This window comes from Nelumbo lutea, chromosome 3, assembly GCF_056320005.1.
Source record: "Nelumbo lutea isolate HS-2025 chromosome 3, American lotus-T2T, whole genome shotgun sequence".
Classification (NCBI taxonomy): domain Eukaryota; kingdom Viridiplantae; phylum Streptophyta; class Magnoliopsida; order Proteales; family Nelumbonaceae; genus Nelumbo; species Nelumbo lutea.
The window spans coordinates 63,148,602-63,176,202 of record NC_142686.1 but is presented as its reverse complement, the minus strand read 5'-3'; the positions used below and the strand labels follow the sequence as shown (position 1 = coordinate 63,176,202).

The window sequence follows — 27,601 nt, the reverse complement described above, 5'->3', positions numbered from 1 at the left end:
AGTGGACATTCTTGTCAATGACATATTTAGTGGCTCTTAAGGGGGCTACTCCCCTTGCATAACTTGAGGAAGAATTGGATCAAATTCAATTTGATCATTTGTATAAGGTTGTAGTTATAGAATCTTGTCAATGTTTTCAATAGTTTGGTTTTCAAGAAAGACCATATCTCGATTTCTAACAATTTTCTTTTCAATAGGATCCCTTAACTTGTAATCGAACTTCACATATGCATATCCCCAATACATTGATTAAATTTATCATTAAGCTTTGATCTATCGTTTTTTCCTGAACAAACACAAATGCATTACATCCAAACACTTTAAGTTATTTGAAAAACATTTTTTCTTATCCACATCCTTTCAAGCAATACACATTCCATTCAAGGGGGCTGGTGGAGATAAGTTAATCAAATAACATGCACTACACATTACATCTCCTCAAACTTTTTGATAATTTTGAAAGTGATAACATACATCTAATTCTTTCCATAATATAGCATTTCATCATTTTAGCCACACATTTTGTTATGGTGTCTTAGGAATGACTTGCTCATGCCTAATGCCATGATTTCTACAATAGTACTTAAATGAACCAATGTATATATTCACTACCATTATCTGTACAAATACATTTAAGAGATTTCCTTGTCTATCTTTCAACCTTAGCATGAAATTGTTTGAATATCTCCAAGACATCACCCTTATGTTTCATTGCATATGCCTACACCTTTCTAAATGTATCTATCACCTATGAAAGTAACAAAATAAGGGGCACCACCAACAGTTTTGTTTTCATAGGACCACACATATTGGGTTGAATTAATTTTAAAACATCATATTTTCTTTTGAAAAATTTTCTAAAATGACACTTTATGTTGTTTTCCAAGTAAACAATGGACACATTGAATTAAAAGGTGTACTTGTCATGCTTAGGAGTTGTTTCATTATGAGAATTTATAGGTTTTTTTTTTCACTCATGTGGCCTAACTATGTATACCTCTATTCACACTTTTTCAATTGTGTCCATCTCACTATTGTAAGCATGTGATTGAGTCTTGTAGAAAGTACAACACCTCCTTTCTCTTGCCACCACAAGAAAACTTTTGGTAAGTTTCTAACATTTGTTATTGAAGTGACTAGAATACCCTTCTTCATCTAATTGTCTTGTTGAAATTAGGTTAATTCAAATGTCCATAACATGTCTCACATCCTTGAAAATCAATTTTCAACTAGAATTTGTCTTTACATATATATCACCTATCTCCACAATTTTTGAAGTACCATTTTTTCCCATCTTTACCACACCAAAATTACTAGATTTATATGAAGTAAAAAAATCCTTCCTTGGGGTAACATGATAGGAGGCATCGATATTAATTACCTAGTTTATATCATAACATGTGAAACCAATGCAAGATTCTTAACAACTTCATGATAAAATGATTAATTCTCCATTAGAAGCAATTGTAGTGGTTTCTTTTTGTTCTTTTTCCCCATCTTTCTCTTTTTGTTCTCTCTTAAATTTTCTACAATCATTTTTTCACATGCCTTGGATTTTTGTAATAACAAGATGTAATCCCTTTTCTCGACTTAGACCTTAGATTTATCACGGTATTGTGGATATATATTCTTGCCTTTCACTTAATTTTCTACAATAAGTGATTCACCTCAACCTGAACCAAATGCCTTTCTTTTAGTTTCTTCATTCAACAAACTCGTTGTAAATTAATTCATTATGAGAACCCCATTAAGTGCAGAGTTACTTAAAGACACCATCAATAATTAAGCAATAAGATTTGCAATTTATCACTTAACACCATTTTCTTGGAGGAGAGTTGATTCATAATGCTTTGAATTTCATTTAGGCGGTGTTTGGCATCGATGTTATTTTTGGAGAAAATGGTGCCATAAATAAGAAAAAGCGATGCTTCAAATAATGCCCTCTTGTTCCATATTGTTTTTTCAGAAAAAAGCATTGATTTAGACCATGCCTTGGAAATTGGAAAAGTGTGGTTTGGAATAATGCCAAATTCAATGTTTTTTGAGAAAATAGTGCATTGTTGCCAGTAGTGCAATGATGTGGCACCATCTTGGATGTTCGATAATATAAACTATGTTTAAAATATTGTTGCCAACACTAATACCAAACAAAACCAACATTGTTTTCTCAAAAAATGATGTTTACAACTCCACATGCCCAAAACTATTTTTTATGAGAAAATGGTATGATGTTCTTAGAAATGATGCCAAACACCTACTTAAATGCTCTACAATTGATGTACACTCCTTGAACTTTAAGTTCACAAGTTTTCTAATCAATAAGGCTTTGTTTTTTGTTGTTTTTCCTTCATACAAACTTTCCAACTTTTTTCAAAAGGAGTGTGATGAAGTTTATGTAAAAATATGGTGAAAAACACCATCTTTAATCCCTTGTCTAATGACACCTATAACTTTTCTCAATGGACATCCCTTCCTTAATGGATTCTCTTCAATATGTCCATACAAGTTCCTACAACACAATAAATCTTCCATTTTTGGTTTTCAAATGATCCAGTTTTTCCCATTCAGTATAATTATATGAGTTGTACCAACATCCATGATTTACACATAAAAAATATCTCAACCAAGGCTCTGATACCACTTTGTTGGTTTTGAAAACAAAATAAATGTCAAACAAGCACTTGAAAGCAAACTAAAACTGGTTCTAGTCATCACTTGAGAATACATTGTTTTTGCCTTTAGAATATGTTACTATGGTGGTAAGACAAAGTATTTTGTGTTCACAATACTTTATTTTGCACTACACAACTAAGTGCAAAATGTTTTATTTCAAGTCGATCCAAAACTCAAATGGATTCAAGATAACAACAATATAAGGAACATATAACCACAAAACATAATATGAATAAAAAACGAATACACATAACAATTTTTAACATGAAAAGCCTCTTCAATGTAAAGAGAAAAACCATGGGACACTAATCCCAAAATCTTCCATTATTTATAATAATGAGAATTACAACTTTTCCAGTTCAAACTAGAGAATAACAATTTGAAGAGATAATAGCCTCTCTTGAGTACACAGACAATCATTAAACAAGATATATTTTAACCAACAAAACATGAGAAAAACCTCACAAAAAAAAAAAACTACCAAAATCCTCTCTAACATTACTATTAAAGAGCCAAGAAAACCCACCAAAAGGCTTGATTGAAGGAATATGAAACAACAACCAAAACAATTGATTAAAGTGCCTGTGTTCACTTAGCAATAAGCTTGAATATCTTCTTCTTCTCTTGTAAAAGAGGAATTACCTCTCCAACATTATTATTAAAGAGCCAAGAAAGTCCACCAAAAGGTTTGATTGAATAAATGTGGAATAACAGCCAAAACAGTTGATTAAAGTGTTCTTGTTCACTTAGCAATAAGCTTGAATATCCTCTTATTCTCTTGTAAAAGAGGAATTACCTTTTCCCACTATCTTCTCGTTTCTTAAAAGAGGATATTCAACAATTCAATAGACTCTCTACTACAAGACAAAATGAAACTTGTAGAAAAAGATGAAGGATATTGAAGAATGAGTCCCACCATCTACTAACATAAACCAAGACAAGATAATTTCTCTTTCCCACTAATAAGAAAATACCTAGAATTTTACAACTATTGGCTAAGGCAACTCAACACATGAATAACTCCCACCTCCACATGAGGAGGTAAACCCAACAAAATGGTTACAATATTTTATACTAATAGGGCCCATGTGATCCACAGGGGAAGGCCACCATCCAATAAGATGATAGAGGGGATTAAAATTTAAGTAGAAGAGCAATATAAGTATTGTTTTACTTAGGAGAAATTGAAGCGAAAGGAGCCTTATTACATTTCTAATTGGGTTATTTTGGTTCAAGTACAATTCAATTATTATTTTTTGTGGATAGATGAGCCTTGTTAATTGTTATTAATTATTAATAAAGTTAAAATTTTGTTAATACTTTAAAGCTTATTAAATTATATGATTTGAATGTATATTTATTTATTAATTAAAATTTTATTTTATTAATGTAGTTTTTTAATCAAATTTACTTGAAATAATTAAAAGTAATTTAATTTTACCTAAATTGTAATTATTTAGAATTTAATAATATTATTAAGTGAATTTTGTTAATGTAATATGTGGTAAAGTTTTGTTACTTAATTTTGAATTTTATTAATGAATTTATAAATTATTAATTATAATAAAATTATTTGCCACTTACAAAGGATATGGTTCAACTCACACCCCATTGTGTAGTGAAGAAAAAAAAAAAGGAAAAAGAAAATAAGAAACTCACACCCATATACCATATGGATAAGTTAATTGAGTATTGCATAATAAATTAAGTTATTAAATTATTTTTCTTTGCTTATATATATATATATATATCAAAATAAAGAATCCGATATCGGGTATGGGTAAACCACATTCGATATAATTAAATAGAACGAATTCAAATTTGAATTCGACTTAAACCGATTTGAAGCCCTTTTTGCTATGCTCAAAGTGAGTTAGGGTTTCTTGCGATTTACCACCAATTTACCACCGATTTACCACGGATTTTTTCTCTTTCTTGCGAGTTAGGGTTTTAAAAGTTGAAGACGGAAGTAAGTGAGGTGGAAGAATCTGTTTTTGAAGGTTGAACAGACAACAGGATTTTAGCATCTGTTTTTGAAGGTTGAACAGACAACAGGATTTTAGCATCTGTTTTTGAAGGTTGAACAGACAACAGGATTTTGGGTAGGTTTCTTCTTCTTCTTCTATATGTGCTATGCTGTAAGAACGGAAACAGGGGCTTTCTCTCTATTTTCGGACAGAAATAAGGGGTTATCCTTCTCTCCCTGAATAGAAATAAGGTCTCTGCACTCCCTCTCTCTGAACTGAAATAGAAGCCGGAGGCTTCCCTTCGTTTCTCCCTCCGACTCTCTCTTTCCCCTCTCCCCATTAATCATGCAAGTATTTTTTTTTCTCCATTTAGACCGAAATTCTGTATTGTCTTCTCTATGAAACATAACGAGCTTCTTGGTTTGTTCTTGGTTAGTAGTAGGGTTGAAGTTCTGAAATTCATTCTGTAGTTACACTGGAAGATTTTTTGAGAAACTTGTCCAAATATCAGATGAATTTATTTGTAATCAAATACATGGACTGGTGTTATATTTCTGTATTTGTTTCAGTACCATCTTATGTTTTGTTAGTTATGTTTAAATATTGTCGCTGCAGGTTTTGTACCTTGCAACTGTATTGATTTGTGTTATTCATCTATCGCATGGCAACCAGTAAGTCTCTGAGCAATCGCTTGTTCATTTAGATTCTCACATTTTAGTTTTGTAGGTGCTCCTAGGACTGGGAAGTTCATGCTACTCCCAGGACTTATTGGTCAATCTTTTCTCTTAGTCTCTTTACCATATAAAATTACATGAAAGCATAATAGAGTGCATTGGGAATTTCTTTGATATTTATACTTATCTAATGACTTTCTATTTAGAATTTTGGATCAAACTATTATTAACAAATTGGAGAAAGGTGTATAAGCATTCAAGCTGACCACTTTGAAATCTCCAATGTTGTGAAACAATTGGATGGGGCAGGGTTATTTGCTTATGAGGAAAATAAATTTGATACTTGATAGCAAAGAATAATTGCTATTAATTCAACTTTTATCCATTGTTTCCTAGAGTCACCTATATGCCTTGACGACTATGTACTTGACAAGGAGGACCTGGGAGTAAACAAACCTAGGGGACGCTTTGGGATTTCAAATGTGTAATATGGAAAGTTTATATTGATTCTGGAGCTTGTTTTATTTGTTGTAAGTGGGTGATGTCTTGTCACCATCAGCTTGTATTCTTTTTTGTTTTTATTTTAATGAACTTTTATTTTTACCTATAAAAAAAGTGAATTTTATCAAAAAAGAAATTAAGTGAATTTAAGAAGATTGACTTAGTTGTGCTTCCAAAGGCATGACAGAGCGAGCCCCAGAACCATTGTTATAAAGGATGTATTCATTGCACATGAAAGAATACCATAGGCTGTTATGTTACCCAGGGAATCTTCAAAACTGTTTTCCTTAGATTGGAAATCATCCTTGCTTTAATCCTCACTGTTCCTAAAGACTGTACTTTATTTCTTTTACAAATAATTTCAACTTATAAGTTGATCATTTTGGTGCCTTCAAAATGCTGATTATTTTCTAATATCTTAATCACATGGTATTTAGCCTTCAACATAAAGCTATGGCATGAAAACATCTTGCCTTCTCCCCTTCTCAAAAAAAAAAAAGGAAAAAGAAAATAGGGTATGAAATTCTTCTAAAACTTCTATAAGATTTCCCAGCAACTCTTGAAGAAGCCTGCTTAGAAACCATATCGCCTTGAGTTTTATCTTTGTCCATTAGAAAAGTTGCTTTTTTGAACTTGAAAGGTCTCTCAGTCCAGGTTGTGTTCTCTTTACGGTGACTCTATCTCAGTTTTTTGGAATTACAGCAACTGATTTCACAAATGATTGGGGATCAATTATTTTGAGTTATCTTTGTATATCATTGTAAATCATAATGATTCTATTTGAGTAGTTCTTATTTTCAGTTGTGTATGGAGGGTGACTCTCTCCCTCCCCTTGCATATTCATATTACTTTTTACCAGCTTATCAAAAAAAAAAAAAACACCAAAAACTCTCATCATGGATAGGGAGGTATTGAATACTTCAAAGTGGAAAGGATTGCCTGATTTTTCTCATTCAGCCCCAGTTGTCACCTCACCATTAACTGTGATTCTTGTAATCAGGTTTTTACTCTCAACCCCTATTTGGATGACTATGAAAGAAAAGAAGAGTCAGGAAATTCATAGGTCTTTAGTGCATTGTCCTATATTTGTCATAATCTGATGGACTGGACCCTTATTCTTAATGAGTTCAAGGGTCTAAATTGCAGAATTTTTGTTTATATCTGATCTCACATTTTGGGTGTATCGGGTGGTAACTTATGAAGCTTTCCGCTGTGGTCTTTCTGTATGTCTCTGTTTACACTCTTATTTATTAATAGTTTTTGATTACCCATCCAAAAATAGAATCTGGTACACCTTCAAGAATTGGTCTTAACAACCAATCAAATCTGTTCAGGGCTTCAGTTTGAAAACAACTGTGAAGTGGGGGTTTTCTCCAAGTTGACCAATGCATATTGTTTGGTTGCAATTGGAGGATCAGAAAATTTTTACAGGTCAATACATCTGTGCTGTATGAACCCTGATTCATTTGCAGTATTTTTCTCCTTAGTTTTAAGACAATGCTAACGGCTTTTTGAATCTCCCACAGCACTTTTGAATCTGAACTAGCTGGTGTTATTCCTGTGGTTAAAACATCCATAGCAGGCACTAGAATTATTGGACGGCTATGTGCTGGTAGGAGACTGAAGCTATTTAGGTTAGAAGCTCATATATTATTATATATTCTATCAATTTTCATAATCCATCTTTTACCTTACCTCTGTTGGCAGGAAACAAGAATGGGCTCCTCTTGCCACATACTACCACTGATCAAGGTAACTTCAAAACTGGAAAAAGGTTATTCTTGAGGATATTGCTGCATTCGTCTTCTCCATAGTTAACTATTGATCAACACTGTTGGGGAGTTGAGCATCATGTGTGAGGAATGAGAATTGAGATATTTTATCTGGTATGCATCTGCTACTATGTTGTGGTATCTTCATTGATTTTTTTTAATGAGACAATATTGCCATTAGTAAGAAGTGCTGGTAGAGGTGATTGTAACTACTGGATGTCAGTATCTTTATCTGTTGATGGTGAATAATTAGCGAAATTGCAGTGATTCAATTCAACTGCAGGAGCATCTGAACCCTAATAGCACACTAGGAGAGGATTGATTTGTTTCTTAGGCTTAGTTTGGGAAGAGGGCAAATACAAATATGTACAGTGCAAATAACTTGTCAATAAAATATGTACAGTGCAAATACAAGGTTTAGAAATAACTTACCAAAAAAATAAATACAAGGTTTAGAAATATGGTATAAAAGGTTTTGTATTGAACATGTTTGCATTTGAACTCTTCCCATACTGAGTGGTAATTCCTTGGATGACTACCTGCAATGTAAGCCCATTAACATTTGTTTATTAAATATAGTTGTCAAAGGCAACATCTAGGTGACAAGGCACTCTTGGAGGATAATCACACTTAATCTCCTACTACTTCTGTAGTTTATATATGGCACCATGAAATGCTTTTATATTCTTTATTTTTTTTTAGATTATAATAATAAAATTATGCATCATTTCACTAAAATGTTCATTTTGTGGGCTTATATACTAGTTTCCTTTTATTATTTTCTTATTTGTTAGTGATTAATCAACACATCTATTGGTGTATGCAACCCTCAAGGACTTCAAAACCTGAACCAATAAGGAAGAACTTTCTTTTCTTCTTTCCCTAGGACAAAAAGGGGGGGTCAACCCCGACATTTTCTGAATTTTCTTTTTTTTTTCCTTCTTTTTCTTCTCATGAATATGTTGCTTTTCTATGTTTTATAATGAAGCTTTTTTTTTTTATGAAATTTATAGATTATTGTTAATGAAAGATGGTTGTTTCTTGTTGGTTGTTATGGAACCCAGCGAATTACTGTATGGTTCATGTTTTTTATTTCAAAAATTCTATTTTCTAGCCTTGGTTTATAAGGGAAGAATATGGAAATATTTTAGCCATGTATTCAGGCTGCTGTTATTTGGATTATTTGGGAAGAAAGGAATTCCAGATTATTTTCAAGGAAGGAGAGGAACAATGAAATTATTCAAGAGGTGATTTGCTTCAGGGTATTCCATTGGCTTAAATCTATGGGTCTCTTCAACAATGTTTCATTAGATGATTTATCAAGAAAGTGGAAAGAAATAGCTTTTTCAGCCCCGGTTCAGGAGGTACCAGTTCCAGTCCCCCCCTCCTGCATGTGGATTTTACCAAATGGGATGAGAAAGGGAAAATGATTGCCTTGTTCTCAGGCCCATTTGAAGAGTGTGACACTCTTTAGAGCTGAGATTTTGGTGGGCTTTGAAGGTGTTCAGAGAGCCAAGTACTTAAATTTGAGGAAGTTGATATTGAAGGAGACTCCAAGCTGGTGGTAGGATGGCTAAAGGGAGACAAAATTGTTTTGTGGTTGTACAACAATGAGAAGAAAATATTCAAGTGGCTGTCAAAAGACATGGAAGTTAAAGTGGTTTGGGTTAAGAGATGTGCAAACTCTGTGTGTTAGCAAAGCAAGGGGTGAATAAGGAGAACTTGTTTTGGGCTTAACTGTAATATTTTCTGCTCTGGTTTTCTTGCTTGGGGGAGATAAGAGAGGTTATTTCTTCCCTTTGTATTCTTTTTTCTAATTAATGAAATCCTTTGTTATTGATAAAAAAAAAACCACAATAAAGTTCCAACCTCTAGGCAGATCATTCATCTTTATCCCATTGAAATCTTTATTGATCTGAGCTCAGTGAGCAGCCCTTACAGCTGTAAATTCAATGATTTCCTCCAATTGCTTGTATTTTTCAAAGATTCTTCCATTCTGTTCAGACCACAAACCCCATCGCATTGCCCTTTACTCACTGCCGCTATTATTTTTATTCTTTTTTCAATTAATATGCATGCTGAATGGTATATAAAATTAATGAACTAGCCAAAAGTCAGTTCTTTATATTATAAAATCCTTATCGCCTAGGTGTTGCCTAGGTGCCTGCTTAAGCGACTAGGCAACTAGGTGGTCTAGTGTCGCCCAGAATTGCTTAGATGTCTTGACAACTATTGAATCGAGTTGAATTTTAATAGCAGTTCCTTTGAAAACTGAGTTCCTTTCAGGATAGGAGTCTTTATTAATGGTAGGGCCTAGGGGTGTTGTAGTGGCTTTATTCTCTGGACCAATCGGGGTTGCAAATTCTTCATCAGTTGAACTCTCTGATCTTCTGCAAGGCTTAAAGTTGGCAAGGCTTCTAAGTTTGAGACACTTAGAGGTGGAAGGTGATTCCCTATTGGTAATAGGGTGGTTGATCAACAATAGTGTTAGGCCATGGACCCATAAACAAGTAATGAGGAAAATAAGGAGGCTAGTGGGTGAGGTTGAGGGTACTTTTGGAATGGATCAATGGGTTAGTAAATGCAATGGTAGATTCACTTAGCAAAGCAAGGTGTACGAAGTGATCAGTTTTGTTGGGCTAATTTTTCTCTTTGTGTGTGTGTGTGTGTGTGTGTGTGTGTGTCCCCTCCCTCTAGTCGTGCTTTCTTTATAATGAACACATTTATAAAGCTCTTTTTTGGTAATAAAATAAAATTTATTGAAATAAAAAATAATTTACAGAGGAGAGTGAATGGAAATCACTTGAAAGATGAAAGAGGAAAAACAAGAACTTCTACTCCCACCTGACCAACCAGACCATCCGAAGCTCAACAAAACCAACACAAGCTCAGAAGCCTAGCATAACACCAAAAACAAACTCCTTCAACACCACCAGACCGAAAGCAACACAATCACCAACTCAGACTCAAAGGAAAACACAAGAGATACAACTCTAAATCCCAAGCATGATTAATACCAAAAACACTCTCACAAAAAATACAGCCTTTAGACCACTAAAACCATTAAGATCTTCTTGCGGATTTCTGGATCTTCAAAGTTTTCTTGTTTGGTCTAATCCCAAAGAGACTCCCTTTTAGTCTAGCAAAAAACTTTGAAACCAAGACATCTTATGTTTCCTTTGTTTTGTTTTAAGTCTTCTACTCGCTAAAACATTCTTCCTAAGCTATATTGAACAAGAATGGTTCTTATTAGTCTTTTCCAGTTCCAGCACTGTGTTCTTCTCAAAGAGCTGGACGTTAACCATTGCAGTATCTCTTTCACTCTCAGCTTCTTTCTGTCTAGTTGCACTCTAGTCATTGTGGTCTTTCTGAAGCAACTGTCTAGTTGCTCTCAAGTCATTGTAGTCTTTCTCAAGCTCTTCACTGTGTTATTGATATAAAAAATGTTAAAAACTTTGAGCATCCATGTGGTTGTGGTTTTTTGGATGTTTCTCTACACAAGCTCATTCACGTGAATGAGTGCTTTGTAGGAAGTTTTAAATTTTAAGCATCAATTAGATTTTTCAATTCTTTCTTATTTTGGCTTATCTAACCGCATATAATGTTTCTCTAGCCTTTAAGACGACAGTATTTTGAATCTTTTTTTCTTATCCATGCAAGTCCAGTTCTGAATTTAATTATGTTACTCAGACCTGAAATCTTTCATGTCTACAACGTTTCTACTTCTTTAATGTGACGATGGACCTACGTGCATGGAGAATTCAAGATCTTATCATCTTAAATTTACAAAAACATAAAATGCTATTTACAGAATTTGTCTTTATGGATATGATCTATTTCATATCTACAACTTGTTTGAAAAAAAAAACACGATTTTATATTTTTTTGTTTACCTTTTATTGCAGAACTTCAGCATTTGAGGAATAGTTTACCTGATCATGTTGTTGTTCAGCGCATTGAAGAGAGATTGTCGGCGCTTGGGAATTGCATAGCTTGTAATGATCATGTTGCTCTTGCACATACTGACCTTGACAGGGTAAAGTTATCTCCATTTTTTTGATAGGTTTTGCATTTTCCATTTAATGTATTTGTTCTGTCAATTTATGTGATTTATAAGGTTGAATCAATTTGAGGTTTGGTTTATTGTAAAAATTCCACATTAGGTTTTATGCATGTTCGTGAAGAGTCATCCCTTCTAAGGGCTAAGGATGTCACTAGGAATAACATTATGTGACTGAGGACATGAGGAAAAATATTGTGAATGATTTGAAATTAGGTTTTCTGCATATTTGTGGAAGTTGCCCTTTCTCAAGGGCTAAGTAGATCCATCAGAAGGAAAAATGTTATGCCATTTGAGGTCTTAGGAAAACACCTATTGGAATTAGATGGGTCAGGGAGTAGGAGGTGTGCAGCAGTGGTTTCTTGTTTGCTTGAGATTCATTTTGATTCAATGGGATTACAATCTTGTAATAGTTATGACCGAATTATTTGGCATGGAGGCATACTATAACTTTCTAAATTTGTGTGTTATATCATATTAATTTGCTAGAACACTTATCCACCGTGCTCATTCTGGTTTTAAAAATTTGCCAGGAAACTGAGGAAATGATTGCAGATGTTCTTGGAGTAGAAGTGTTTAGGCAGACAATTGCAGGAAACATTCTTGTTGGTAGTTATTGTGCCTTCTCCAACAGAGGTGGATTGGTATGTTACCGTAACAATTCTTTATAGTTTATGACTAAAAAGTATCATGAATTTCAGCAGTTCTGAAAAATGTTAAAACAGGTCCATCCCCATACATCGATTGAAGACTTGGATGAGCTTTCCACACTCCTTCAAGTACCTCTGGTGGCTGGGACTGTAAATCGAGGAAGTGAAGTCATTGCTGCTGGCATCACAGTGAATGACTGGACAGCATTCTGTGGGTCAGACACCACAGCAACAGAACTCTCCGTGATCGAGAGTGTCTTCAAGTTGAGAGAAGCCCAACCAAGTGCAATTGTCGATGAGATGAGGAAATCATTAATTGACACCTATGTCTAGTTTCTCATCTGCTTTTTCGAAGGTAGATATCAATTGTACCAAAGATTGTCTTTTTAATATTACAATTCTGTTGTGTTTGAACCAATTCAACTTTTCAACTATAAAACAATGTATGTATGTATCGTTCCGGGACCCTTCTGATACGCCCCTACAGTGGGTGTATTGGGGTCTGACCGTTTCAGAGGATGGAGGTGTCCTAGATCGGCTCCCATGAACCAGTTTTGAAAAAATAAATAAATAAACAAGTATCGGAAGAATCGATATTTTGAACCTTGGCAACAAACAGGATGCCTAACATGCAAATGCACAAAAAATATGAAATATCATCATCATCATCATCATATGTATGTTTATGCTCTATGTCAATATTACCTTTTGTTTCTTGTATAGTGTGGATGCCGATATATAGTTCTGGATTTGTGCACATTACGCAAAAGGGGGCTAACCCTTTGATGGATCCACCTAGGAAACATCAATAAGGGGCCAACTAGACCTGGCAATTGGGTTCAAGTCAGTTTTCGGGTCACTTCATTTCGGGTTAGGGTTGACCCATCGGTTAGATGGGTCAATGGTTCAACCACCTTAATCAACTGGTCTTCGACCAAATCATTGGTTACCAAAAATACAGATTCAATTGTTTGGTTCAAATGGTTTGAATAGTTCAACCGTCTGGATCAACATTGGTTTGAAAATAGGAGACCAAGCAGCAACCTTTGTCCCAATTTGACCCGGATACTTTTCAGTTGGGCCGCCTTTTGAGTTAGGGTCATTGGACCCTACCCTGCTTTTTTCAGATTGGGTCAGGTCAGGTTCTTGGGTTGGGTCGACCATCATGATCCAACGTGTATTTTCATGATGCAGCTGGTACCATTTCATCACAGTTAGATCTTGTTTTTCCTTGTGTGATAGGTTATTTGACAACCATTGACCTTGTAGCCTCATTGAGGCGTAGGTGAAGATTGAAATCACCAAATCCATGTTTTAAAAACCAACCCAAAGGGGTAGGGGTGAGCAAACGGTTTATTCAGTTAAAAAACAAATTGAATAAATCAAATCTTTTTGTACGGTTTTTTGTTATTTTGGTTAAAATCAAATTTCAATACTATATATTTTAATATATATTACATATTAAAAAATATATATTATATAATGTATATAATAAATTATATATTTCAATATATAATATAATACAATATATTAGATATTATACATATTATATATGTAATATATATTATAGATAATAAGGTTCGGTTAATTTGATTTTTTCGGTTAACCAAATTTCTAAACCGAAATAATCAAAAACCATAAAAACTGAAATCAAAATTTGTGGTTCAATTTTGTTGTTTTAACCGAATAATGCTCACCCCTGCAAAGGGATGGACCAATGACTATCACAAGCGTAAAAGTTGAATAGTATATATAAAACAATATAGCAACCAAACTAGTTGAATAGTGTATATAAAGTAAATATAGCAACCAAACTTGCTAAACAAATTAATGTTTCAACCATCGGATTTACAAGTCATTGGCCCTATCAGTTTTTGAACCACTGTTGACTGATACAATACAACTGGTCAGCTGAACACTGCTTTTGAACCGCTGTTGACCCGAATGGTCAGACTGTTTGCCCTGAGAATTGTTTAGGCAACCTATTCTGTTTTACCTCAAACCCGGTCCTGACAAAAATTTGTTGAATTGATCAATAACCCGTTCAATGTTTTTTGACCATTCTTTTATCTTAATTATTATTTTTTTTTTTATTTTGTAGAACATGCCATTCGTTTGAATTAGGTGGTTGAACCATCGATCCGAAAACCAGTGGCCAGGTTCCAATTCTGGGTCGATTTTTAAAACATTGATTGAACAAGTTAAAAAATATTGCTTCTATTGGTTTTCCCTTTTAAAATTAGCGAGTTTAAACATTGCCTCAAAGTATCAATATCCTAAAAGAGAAATGGTAAGATAGAGTGGAATTATTTAGATATGCATGGATAGGATAGGGACCCAAGCTAAAATTTTAACATGAGCCTACCACTTTAACCCAAAACCAAATAATTAATCCATGAATGGTAAACTTGTTGGAAATTAATATGTATAAATCTTAAATGATACATAGTAAGTTTATACATATCGGAGATACAAACACCTATCAGGTAAGCTTAATATTCAAGATATTTAATTCTTACACATTTTTACAAGTATTTATACATAATTTGTATATTTTAATTAAACTTGAGAGTAAATTGCAGATAGGTACCCTGTACTTGAGGGTAGTGTCACTTTTGGGCCTAAGCTTTTAAAGATACCGCTTTAATATTTGAACTTTAGAAATATACATTGAAGTCTAACTCTATTTTTGTGAATGTAGGGATTTTCATTCTTAAGGTAGGGCCCATCAGGAATGGGAAAGGGATTCCAAATCCACCCAACTAAATGGTCGGCTCTGATTTTGATTCCAGACCCCTAAATCTTCTGTGACACCTTTGCCAGCAATGTGCACAATGTTTAAAATTATCTAAATAGGTATTATTCGACACAATTTGATATCTATTAGTTTTGGAGTTTACCAACATGTGGCTAGGTGGATGACCCCATTTAGTGTCATTTCATGATTGAGATTGACTGTATATCCATCCACATTAATCCATACTCAAACTTCTGTGGCTGTTATAAACCATTACAATGCATGATTGAGATTGACCATTAAAAACTAGGTACCTCTGGCTGTTCTTGAAATCTTCTCTAAAGTTTAGTAATTGCAGTCATCTCCCTTGATTTCTTTTAATATAGTTGCAAGTTGATATCTTTTGTAAGAATTCTTTAAAAGAAAGCATGAAAATGTCTAAAATACCCATACGTTTACTTTGACCAAAATGTTAATTTTCCAAATTTTCTCTATATATGAATTGTTACTACAAACCCTTGCAATCTCTGTTCTGAAATTGATTTGCTGTTTAAATTTGGCCTTAGTGGAACTAGCCTTGGAACTGAACTTAACTTGAAATAAATCCCAAAGTACTCTAAGGATGTGAATATTTGAATCCAAATACTTATGGTTACAAAGACCATGGTTTCACTTGACTATTTAGCCACTTAAGTGATTTTATCATTTTTCTTCAATTTAATAATTGAATGTGTATAATAAGTAATGTAAATGTTTTCAAATATATATATATATATATAACCTATAGAATAAGCTATTCAATTTAATCAATAATTTAAAAAACAAGCTATTCCATTTTTTTTCAATAAAAACACTTTCCATGGGTCCTAGAACCAACCCTAGAACTACCAAGGAAAGAAGGCCCAAAACTGACTCCGGAATCGGTCTTAACGGAATAGGTTTCAGTTCCAAAAAAACCTGGAAAGGTAATACCTTGAAACCGAAAGCTGACCCATGCTCACCCCTAATTCATTGGCATTTTTACCACCAGAAAACTGAACCCATCTTCAATTTAGTTTTATTGTTATATTTTTGTTATGTTGGATTTATTTAATTTCCCTTATGATATCCACCTATATCTTAATTTTTACCACCAGATATCCCAATTTGTACAAATTGGATACTTCACATTTTTCCTCATTAGGCATACTCCCTCTAATTTAGGAAGTTTGGAACTATTGTTAGACTTTCCCCATAGGCATGCTAGATGGATTTTCATGGTAAGGACTAAGCTTGGCAGAGTAAACAAACATGCCATTTTGTGTCTTTTTTTTTGGGAAAATTCCCAAATCAGTACCCTGTATTTTGGTTTGAGTGACAATTTGGTCTCCGAACCTTAAAATGCAATTCAGTACCTGAACTTTCAAAATGTGACAATCCAGTACCTTCCGTTAATTAGTTCATTAATCAACTGTTAAGTGATATTTGAAAAGTCAAAAATGCACTTTGAATGCCATCTAATTCTTTTTACCAACTATCCAAATGTTGACAAAAAACTGAAGTCCCAAATCCTACGTTCTTCTATTCCAAATAAATTGGTGATTTTAGAAGAATCTAGAATTTGGGACTATTCTTTTTATTGTCAATGATTGGATGGTTGATAAAAAGAATTAGATGACATTTGAAGGGCATTTTTGACTTTTCAAATATCACTTAACGACTGATTAACGGCAAACAGGTAAAATACAAGGTAATAGTCAGAAAATTTTCCTTTTTTTCACTATTCATGAGTTAAGCAGCCAGGTAAGCTCTTGGTGCTAGGGAGAAGAGGGTTTGCAGGTTAGCAGACTCCATCGTACACTGCCTACTATTAGCTTCAAAGTATCGAAATGATACATCTCGTATGGGGTGTATCATATCAAATTGGTCACCAGCCGATGGACCTATTTTAAGGTTAATCCCAAAACTAACTATTTTAAATTTAAATGTTAAATGATGTTTAAACCAAATCCCTCTCCATTTTATTAAAAAAAAATCTAAAAATATGATATGCACATACAAAGTATGGATAGACCCCTTCCGCTGTATCGAAGTGTACCAATACTATTCACCTTATCTGCTCAGAGAAATTTTTTAAGCCAAAAAGGTAAAGTTTGATTCATAAAATGCTCATATTACAATTAGAGAACAAACAAGTAAAAGTAAGCAACATTGTAAGACAAACTAAACTTGTTGTGCAAAGTAGTAACCTTGAGCACCAGAAATAGCTCAAGAAAATCTCTTCAAATGGCATTAAGTCAAGAAACGTAAAAAATGAGGCATTGGACCTCCAATAGAGAAAGTAATAACTGCAACTTCCTTGGCCACATCAATAGAAGCAGTCAAGGTTCAAAAAACCGGGGGCACTCCGATACGCCTCTATAAAGGGATATCCAAGATTCAAAGTATTGGAAACGCTATGCGTATTGGAAAGACAAATTTAAGAGAAGTATCGGGATATAACTTGGACACGCAAGGATACAGACAAAAAATTAAGATACGCATGGAAACACATGGAAACGCTATAAATACTCTAATAAATCATAAACAAACATTAACATCGCTAAATATAAGACATAGATGAGCTATTTATGCATAAAAATAACATGTTTTAGTGGGTCTTATGAATAAAAAACATATTATAATCAATAAATGGGAAGTCAGGAACATAAACATACTATCTAATTATGGACATTATAGATCAAGAAATTATTTTGCATGTTTAATTCTAATTTTTTAAAAACAAAATAATTATTTATTCTTATTCAAATAATTATTTTGCATGCTTTATTCTAAAACTTAAATTAAAATTAAGAAAAGTAAATATGTAACAAAAAATTGAATGGATTTATGGACATAATAGATGAAATAATTATTTTGCATATTTTATTCTAAAAATTTTAAAAATATCAATGTTTTAAAACATAGAGGCATGAAGCATAGTTAATAATGTAAAAGGTGTAAGCCTCTCGAATGCGAGGAGGTGAAAGCTTCCTTAATAGGAGGAAGGTGGGATTTTATTTTATTTTTCTGTATCTTTAATAAAAAATCTTTTATAATAAGAAACAATAAAAATGCATAACAGTTGTTAAAAGAGGGGTCTTGTTGAAGCGGAAAAAGACTCCCTACCTTAAAAAAATAAATTGGGCTACATCAAAAAGGGGGACGGGGGGTCGGGGGGGCAAAGCTCCCCAACCGAAGGGGTAGGGGCAAACCCCTTTCTTTCCCCTTATCTTTTCTAACATGGCTGAAAATATAAAAGAAATTTGAAAAAAACATATTTATTTTCTTTCCTTTTTTCACAATCTTGAAAAACTTACTGAATCTTGCAAATTTATAGATGTTTTGACAAATTTTTACATGATTTGAGTCTTTAGAAAGGTTAGAAAGCTTTTTGAAGGGTTTGGAAAGAAAGAGGGCTTTTGAAATGGGTTTAGAAGCCCTCTTTCGAAGGGAGTTTTATTTGTGATTCCGCCACAGTAAAATCATACTGTATCGGTCGGTACACTACTGTATCAGTAGCATATCAACTGGTATGGTGTCAAAACACACCGATATTCAATGATAATGGGCACGATATGGCATCGATACAACAAATAGATATGGCACAGTCAATTTGGTACCATGTACCATGCCAAAAACTTGTTGGAATGATACGTATTGGCCAATACGTAGATTGCTGAAGCGCAAGAAAAGGAATTGCGGCAACTGAACTGAATTTGGAAAATTTACTGGGAAACCAGAAAACCGAAAAACACCCCATCCTTTAGTAGCCCACAATAAAAGTGAAATGCAACCATTTCTGAAACATCCTATCCATGAACAGGCTAATAGGCGATCATTAGTCTTAGGCAAGGAAGAAGCGTGTGTTGTCAACTTAAGGTTCCATTTGGTTTATGGGATGGTGATTTCAAAAATATTCTCTTTTTCTCTTATTTATTTTGAGAGAAATAGAGGGATGAGATGAGAAAAATATAGGATACCAGATTTCAAAATCGTGGAATCAGGGTCACACCAAAACAGTGTGACCTGAGTGGAAAAACTTGAGAAATCACTGTTACCATCGACAACAAACAATGGAGGAATGGGCTGAACGACAAACAAAGGAGGGAGAGAACCAATGCCTTCCCCATTACCATCGAAGTGGCAAGGAGCCACCATTACTAGCCTTCTTTTTTCACCAGATACTGTCGCAGCGGCAATCTGCTACAATCAAACAGAAGAGGCGGTGGCAAAGGCAATCTTCACCAGATACTCTCTCTCCAACTTCTTCTTCTCTCTTCCCCCTCACCTTCATCTTCCTGTTCTTTCCATCTTCCTCCCTTTCTCTTCTCTCTTCTGTGAGGGGCAGGGGTGATCTTCACCAGATACTGTCTCTCCCTCCATCTTTCTCTTTTCTCTTCTCCCTCACCTTCTTCTTCTTCCTATACTTCCTGTCTTCCACCCTTTCTTTGATTGCTTCTGCAACTCTCGGCAGCGGCAATCTGCTTTCTCAGCACTCCTATCTTTCTCTCTCTCTCTCATTCCCTCATTTTCCCTCCCTCTCTAAGTTTTTACACTTTCCCATCCCATCCCATCCCATCTTTTCCCATTGCACCCAAATCTTCCCACAAACCAAACAAAGCCTAAAGAAGCAAAAGGTGATGGAATGGAGAGATTCATTTTATATGACCGTTTTCACCATAGCTTGTGCATCTTGCAAAGTAGAAACCCATTCAACTCCATTCTCCACCATAGAGAGATCCCGCTTCACCATTTTGCAAAGTTATGGAGATTCTTCTTAGCTACCACAAACATGACTGTTTTCACCATAACTTATGCATTTTGCAAAATGGTAGAAACCCACTCAACTCCATTCTCCGCCATTGAGAGATCCCACTTCAACAACATCAAAGAAGATAAAGAAGAAAATAAAGAAATAGAGAAAAAAAAAACAGCATAAGAGATGAGGGCAAAATTCAAAGTATCGATATATATCGACCAATACGTATCATATCAGAGCCTTCCTGATATGCCCCTACAGGGGGTGTTTCAAGTTGGCAAGTGGTTCAGGGGGTAGACCGGCCTTAAACCAGCCCCTCTAAACCAGATTAAAAAAAAAAAAAAAAAAAGAGTACTGATATAGGCCATTACGCCCTACGGCATATCAGCCTGTATCTTGATACTTTGAACTTTGGATGAGCAAAAGGGAGAGGTAGAAGCCTCACACACAGGTGAGAGAAAAACTCACCCAATGGAGGGAACCCTCTTACACAGGCGAGAGTATCTGCTCAGAGTATTGAATATTGAAACATCAACTCATCGAGATGAGAGCACCTAGCATCAAGAACACTAATAGACGAACGAGGTTGCTAAAGCAAACCATTTTCTCTCAACCTTGGTGGTTAATTTGAACGTACATTTACACTTACTAAATTATAGATACACCAAACTTGGCAGTACAAAGGGAAAAGGAAATGTAATAAGCAAATGTAAATTTTACCTGGTAGATTTTACACGCAAATTTTCAGCAACATAGAGGAGGTGACTGATGTTGGTAGAAGGATAGTTTTGAAGTAGCTTGAGATTGGAAGTAAAATCGCCTGCTAATAGACACCTCCAGATGAGAATCAGCAAGGCACAACATATACGAAGCAGCGTGTCCTGCACTTGCAATAGCAAGGCACAACATCCGACCAAATGCATTTTACACTTTGATTTTTGGTTTAGAGGTTTAGGGTTATGAAAATCAAGAGGTGGTCGGACACTTTTGCTAATCATGGTAGGCCTGTAAGGCCTGTAGGAACATAGTAAAACCCAAAAAGAAAGGAGTGAAAATGGCAACAACATGCATGAAGATACAAGGTTAACCAGATAAATCCTTACCTGAGGACCTTCAGGATCGTTAAGAAGTGTGTCCCAAATGTGAAGGCTGTCGGCAAAATTGAATTCTTGAGTCAACAGGAGAGTTATCCATCTAAATGCATAGAACTGTGGATTCACCTACATTTCCAAATAAAAAGCATTTAGTCATTTTAAGTGAGGATTTTTCAAGCTTGCATCTGAATATTACTTTGATCCATTGAATTCTTCAACCACGGTGCTTGATCCTTGTTGGATTGAGATGCTTTAAGCCCTTGGCATGCCACAACATGGCCTTAAAGTTTAATCATATGTTGTCGAAAAGAATTTTAGCGATCTTGACATCATTTGGCTTGATCCCCAGTAGGATATCTTCACAAGGAAACTGTAATGACACTCCAATTTCTGAAATTGACCATGCTGGATAAACCTTTTTTTAGTCCATGTTGAATAATGTGTCATAATGTCTCAAGGCTCATTCTTAACACTGACATTTGACATTGAAAAGCAGAAAAGTGCTTGCAAAAGTTCTTTGAAATTTTGCAACTTATTTTTTCTGTTATCTTATTGCAAAGAATGCTGTTCTAAAATCTGAAGAATTCTGAGAAATGGATATTTTGTAATTTTACCCCTATGAATGAATCTGATTGGTTATTATATATTTGTTAACACTAAAAGGTTTCCCTGTGGTTGAGAAATGTTAGGGTTATGTGGCTTTATCCCCGTGGGGGAGAATTATTCCCCTTTTTATAAAAAGGACCCTAAGGTTATAAGAAAAATGATCTAAAATGAGACATTTTCTATTAAAAAGGGGGATCTTTATCTTTATGACAATATTAAGGGAGCACCATTGGAATGTGTTCAGCGAGATCCTTTAAGGATAAAGTTTCCCTTCTCCTAAAGACTCTTATGTGGTGCATGTAGGCTACGTCCCCTTATGGGTTTCCTTGTGAACATGTGACAAGGGAAAAACCTAGATTTGACTGGCGTATTCAAGTGTTCTGCCTTTGAGGCGCCTCATCACAGCTAGTTGTGAACAGGATGGTGCTGATCACAAGGTACAACAGGAGTTGCCATTTCATGCTCATCACAAGGTACTAATAGTGCATTGGGCTCATCTTGGACTTGTGAAAGAGTGCATTGGGCTCAATCTGATAGGATTTCAGGCCTCATCACAACTTGTCTTTGCTTTTTATTTAGTTTACATTTTTTCTCTATTTTTCCCAGTTCGGATATTATTCCTCAATTTGCTAAGCTCATGGCTTCGACCAGAAGACACTATTCAAAGTATTTCTTCTTGAAATGTTACTGAAATTGGGAAACTTCTCTTCCCCCTCTGCATAGACGAACCACATTTTCAGGCCTCTTGCTCGGATGCGGATGAAATCCGATAATCCGACCAATCCGATGGATTCGAATTTGATTTATGAATGTTTAATCTGATCGGATTTTAGATATGCTGCAGATTTTTAGTCAAACCGAACTCAAAGGAAGGTATATCCGATCCAATTACAGCACTAGTAAAACAAAACCATATAATATCAGCCATCACTTGTAAGTATAAGCAGAGCCACAGAAAACTTTAGAATCATCTGTTGAGTTAGGATAAGAACTAAATAAGTGGAATTAAAGTAAGATGATCTTGGGCTGGACCAGACTTTCAGGTTTTGTATTTATATTCGTACATTATATACATAATGGAATGGTAAAACAGGATTCATGTAGTTGACCTCATATAGGTGGGACAAGTCTAAGAAGACAATGATGACATATATAATATTACCAATCAAAAAATGATGTTATGTAACATTCTTATATTACATAGCATATATATCATATGTACAAAATATATGATATACTAAATGTAATATAAAATATTGTGTTCAACTATGATGCCAGAAAGACATGATACCGGATAGGATTTGACCGATCAAAATACCCCACGAATTTTGATAGAAACCCACTTGATTGGTTACCCCACTTTTATGATGCCTGTAGATTAATTAGTATGTTTTCAAGTATTATGACTTTTCGGCATCATAGTCGACATGCATACATATTCTGGACCAGTCCTGGACATAAAACCTAGGAAGCCTGGAAATTTCCAACAAAATTTACAAAAATGGAAAATAAGCAAGCTTTCGTGCTTAACAGATATAAGTACATGCTATGTAAAAGTAAAACCAACCTAGGAACCAAACCCAATAAAAACAATTTGTTATGCACTTAGGCCTCTAACATTCTTCATGGCCAAGAAATATGCCTAACTCACATCAAGTGGAATCAAAACCAACAGTCCTAGCATCCCTAGCAACGCTGGTTGATGTTGAAGCACTAAGATTGGGATACAATTGTATGAACCTAGACCAGGCATAGAAGAAAAAGTACAGAAAATGCTGTTCTTTTTAACTCATGAAAGAAACCACTGCCATCCAGTGCTGGTGGAAGATATATGGTACTTTGATAGAGTAGGGGAAGATCAACTCATCATCAGGCAGCTTTTATTTTGTAAGAGTCAAATTGTTGATTAAAATCTGAAAGTTCTTTGTAAGAGTCATCAAGCAGGACAAGAAATATCTTGTCAATAACCATTTGCCACGTTGAAGTGACTGAAGGTTTTTCCCCAATAGGGTGACCCAAATAAGTAAAAGGGAAACCCCCTACCTAACAACCCAAAGTTTTTGCACAATCCTCCCAAAGAAATTTTGGGATATCACCCACCCCAATCATCACACTCTTCTTCAAATTGATTTTTTGTCCTACCAACATTTCACAAAATCTGAGGATCACTCTTAATTCAGCACTTACACAGTTGATGCATCCAGGAATATCAAAGTGTCATCTACAAACTGAAGATGAGTAATGGGAACTCCATTTCTTCCTGTTTTAAACCCTTCAGATATCCCAGCCTCTACTCCTTTACACATAATAACCGGCTTAAAACTTTTGCCTGTTAGACAGTTTTTGTATGCCCTTAACTTCAATCAGAATGATGTACATTATGAGTTTATTGTAAATGAATAAAGTACATATTTGATTTATGTTCCTGTGGTGTGTTTCTGTGCAATACCCTTAAACTAGACACTTATTGAGACTCGTGTTAATTTAGAATGTTCACAGCAAGTGGATCGGTCTGGGGAGACCTATCCTGATAAGGCTGACATCGATGTGCCACCAAGTCGGTTGGGGTGGCCTGTCTCAGCCGCCAGGGTGAGACCCAAGACACATACAATGTACGATAAATTGAATCTTTGAACCAGACCAGATTTCCAGTATTGCCCTGGACCTTGGAGATTAATGGACAAAACTATAAAGTTACACCCGACCCCTAGACTCGACTATGATACTGCACTAGGTGTCATAGTGACAGGATCAACCCCTTTGTCAGACAAAGGTAATGATCGGAGATGCACTCTCACTAATGGAAGTCAAGGTTGTCGGCAGCCGATTTCAATCATTGAAATTTGTTTTGCAAAATATATTTTATATGAGATATAATATATATATATATATATATATATTATGGTTTCCAAAATGTTTTAATTCCCGGGATCCATATATGCAGAGAGCGCGACACTGTTCCTTGCAGCTGAGGGAGAGGTCCTCTCTTGTCAGACAGTGTTTGATCATTATGGGCTGAGAGGTTAAGTGTAAGACCATTGAGGGTAATACCTGATGGGTTAATCTTGCATCTGCCCACAGTCCCTGGATGTTATAATGTGGCTTGGCCCACGGACCACTTAGGGTAAGTGTTGGGCCCATAGAGCCCAAATGATGGGTTTCAGGGGAAGCATTGTCCATAACAGTGTATTCGACCAGGCCTTGTAACAAAGACTGGGCCGAACCCATGTGGCTGATGTGTAGATCAATGTTTGGGTCTCACGCCATACAAGGAAGCCCAACTGGGCAGTAGTCAGAAAGGCTAAATGGGCACATAACCTTAATGGGCCTAAAGCCCATTTCGAACTGGGCTAATTTAATCAGTTAAATAAGGGGCGAATTCTGGGATTGGATTAGCAGATAGGATAGGGTCTTAACCCTACCAACTCAGAGAATTAGTGATTCAAATATGGAAACCTCCTAATGAGATTAGGAGATGGCTGATCTAATCTACAGATAAGATAAGTGTTTACCCTTATCACTTAAAGGGAATTCTGATCCAAATATGTTTAGGAGCTGATCCCTTTAAGGTTACAAAAGAAGGAGGGGGTGGCAGCCTTTAGAAGACACATATTCACATCCTCTTTAGAGCTGAAATCACAGAAGGAAGAATTAAGCAACCATGCGAAATTCTTTCTTGCCACCTCCTACCTGTTGCCGCCTCACCTGCCAGTTCGATCTCCAGTTCAGTGGGAGAAATCAAGATTCGATCTTGACGTCAGTTCCTAGTGAAGGACTGACAACAAGCTATGCTCACGTGCCATCCTACTATTTTATTGTGAAGGATTAGGTTCTTGGAGAGAACACTATTGATTCTGCTCCATCCTATACTGCACCATCTTCAATGGGAGTAGTCTTTGGATCCTTCCTTAGGTGTGAACACCTTCGTTGGGAGATATTATTTCTCCATATCAGGAATAATCCTCTCCTACTACTTTTATTCAGATCTGGTTCAGTTTATGGTTCAAGATTGATCATTGAAAATATGATTTTCTAAAATAGGGAATGCGATCCCCAGTTGAAGGGAGAGATTTTTTATGAAATTCGCCCACCTTATTCCACAAGTTTGGGCATCCATACGATGGATCTCTCATCCCTTTAGTGGTATCAAAGCCAGGTTCAAGTCTTGAACTAAGTTGGATCAAATCTGAACCTACGCAAATGGGCAGAAGGTGTTCTACCCGATTTGCGCAGATTTGATGTTTCTCTGGAAAATTTTCCAGTTAATGGGCTATTAATCTAAAATTAATTTTAAATTTGATTATTATTTAGAATTGTTCGTTATAATTTTCTTGATTTATGGGTTGTTTGTACACATGGAGATCGAAATCTTGATTGGCACAAGGAACCTGCGATTTTGTAGTTTCATGATTATTCTATTACATTTGGTCTGTAAAAATATATATATATATATATATATATATATATATATATATATATATATATATATATATATATTAGACTGAATGTATAGGCATTCGATCTGATGTAATTATTAATAGATATTAGGTTTTTATTTTTTTTTTATTTTGGATCGAAGATAGCGGCGTAGAAAATGAGATTTCGCAGATGAGAGAATCGCTATCTGCGATTTGCAATTTGTGAAACTGCAACCTATGATCTAACCTCTGTTTTGCAGGACGGATTGTGCGAACAACCCTATATGACTGATTCTTGCTTGTTCTTTAATTAGTAATTAATTTTAGATTAACTCTTGAATTAAATATTTAATTAAAGATCAAACCTTAGACCCATTTAAACCAGATTGGTCCAAACAGATTGGACCAAATCTAGGGTTCGATCAAGGTTGAATGTCAGCCCTATTTCTTCCCACTAATGGGCCTGAGGATTGATAATTAATTAAATGTTTAATTTGGCCCAACCTGTAAAGTCCCAGTTTTAAGTTGTTAAAACTGCTAAAAACCCACTCTACGGATAAAGCTATATGGGTCGAACCAATCAACCCTAATTCAGCTCATATACCTAGATAATATTAATGGTTAATATTATGGATTAAAAATGGGCTTCAAATGGGCTTACAGATATTTAATTGATTTGATCAATTTTTCCTTGGATGTGATGTATGGATGTGTGATGTGCTACGAACATGGGCCATAAGTGCTTGGCTCATGCTGAATCGGTAGTGGCTCTTGCACACACCCAGGCTGAATGCACATCATTGCCATGGTGTCCCTTTTGGTCATTGGATGACCTCCCTCAATGGTGGGCCCCACACCTCATGGAGAGGTTACGTGCGAACCCCTAGCCGATTTGGGCCCACCAAAATCTGGCTTTATGAAAGTCAATGGGAGCCACTTTGGTTTGACCTAGATCACACTAGGGTGTAATTTTCTATTCCCTCCAGCTAATATGAGTGCATGTAATAGGGAGATTCATATGATAAACTCTCTAAAGGCCTTCCATCATTAGCATGAGGATGGGTCATTCAGTAATGAGGAAACGCACTAGAAAATGGGTTATCCATTTGTAGTTGGGCTTGTCTGAGTGTTTCATAAGATGATAGGGGCGTCATAGACCGACGTGGGAGGGGCTTCACCAGAAAATGAGAACTCTCTCACGGTACCTTGGCATTCACGAATATGATGGATAAGCACTCACTGGACAGAAAGGTTTACCTGAAAATAGCTCTGAACCTTGTCTGACAGAGGCCAAAGTGAAAACTCACATGATGAATGGATATGATCCTTCATAGAAAGGTGGTGGGGTTATGCAGCTGAAATAGTTGGCTTCATGCACCCTATGTGATTTCCCACATTTCCAGAGACAACTCATAGTCTCCATCACTGAAATGGGAGGGAAAACTCAGAGATGAATAAATGGGAATGGAATGTAGATTAAAAGTCATATCTATGTAATGAACATGAATCAAATTAGGTTGTGGACTGATGTTTGCTCTTTTATTAGAAAATGGCAAACGGACAATTTGCAAAGCTTCTTGATGACAATGGGCTGAAGGTCCCAAACTATGTCGACTGGTATAGGAACCTTATGCTGGTCCTAACTTCTGAGAAGTTAGACAAAGTGACT

The 27,601-nt window shown here is 35.3% G+C and overlaps 1 protein-coding gene across 2 annotated transcripts; it reads left to right on the top strand.

Annotated features, from left to right (window-relative positions):
• The first annotated feature begins 4,610 nt into the window (after positions 1-4,610).
• On the top strand, positions 4,611-12,913 carry LOC148865311 (eukaryotic translation initiation factor 6-2). Of its 2 annotated transcripts, none has more exons than XM_088979854.1 (8): positions 4,611-4,775; positions 5,256-5,311; positions 7,150-7,246; positions 7,342-7,427; positions 7,523-7,567; positions 11,493-11,623; positions 12,181-12,291; positions 12,373-12,913. In XM_088979854.1, the coding sequence occupies exons 2-8, from the start codon at positions 5,302-5,304 to the stop codon at positions 12,628-12,630; spliced, it is 738 nt and encodes a 245-aa protein (XP_088835980.1). In that variant the 5' UTR covers positions 4,611-4,775; positions 5,256-5,301; the 3' UTR covers positions 12,631-12,913. The 2 variants fall into 2 exon arrangements, with proteins under 2 accessions (XP_088835980.1, XP_088835981.1); XM_088979855.1 differs by having other exon boundaries at positions 4,654-4,891.
• Positions 12,914-27,601: the final 14,688 nt, after the last annotated feature.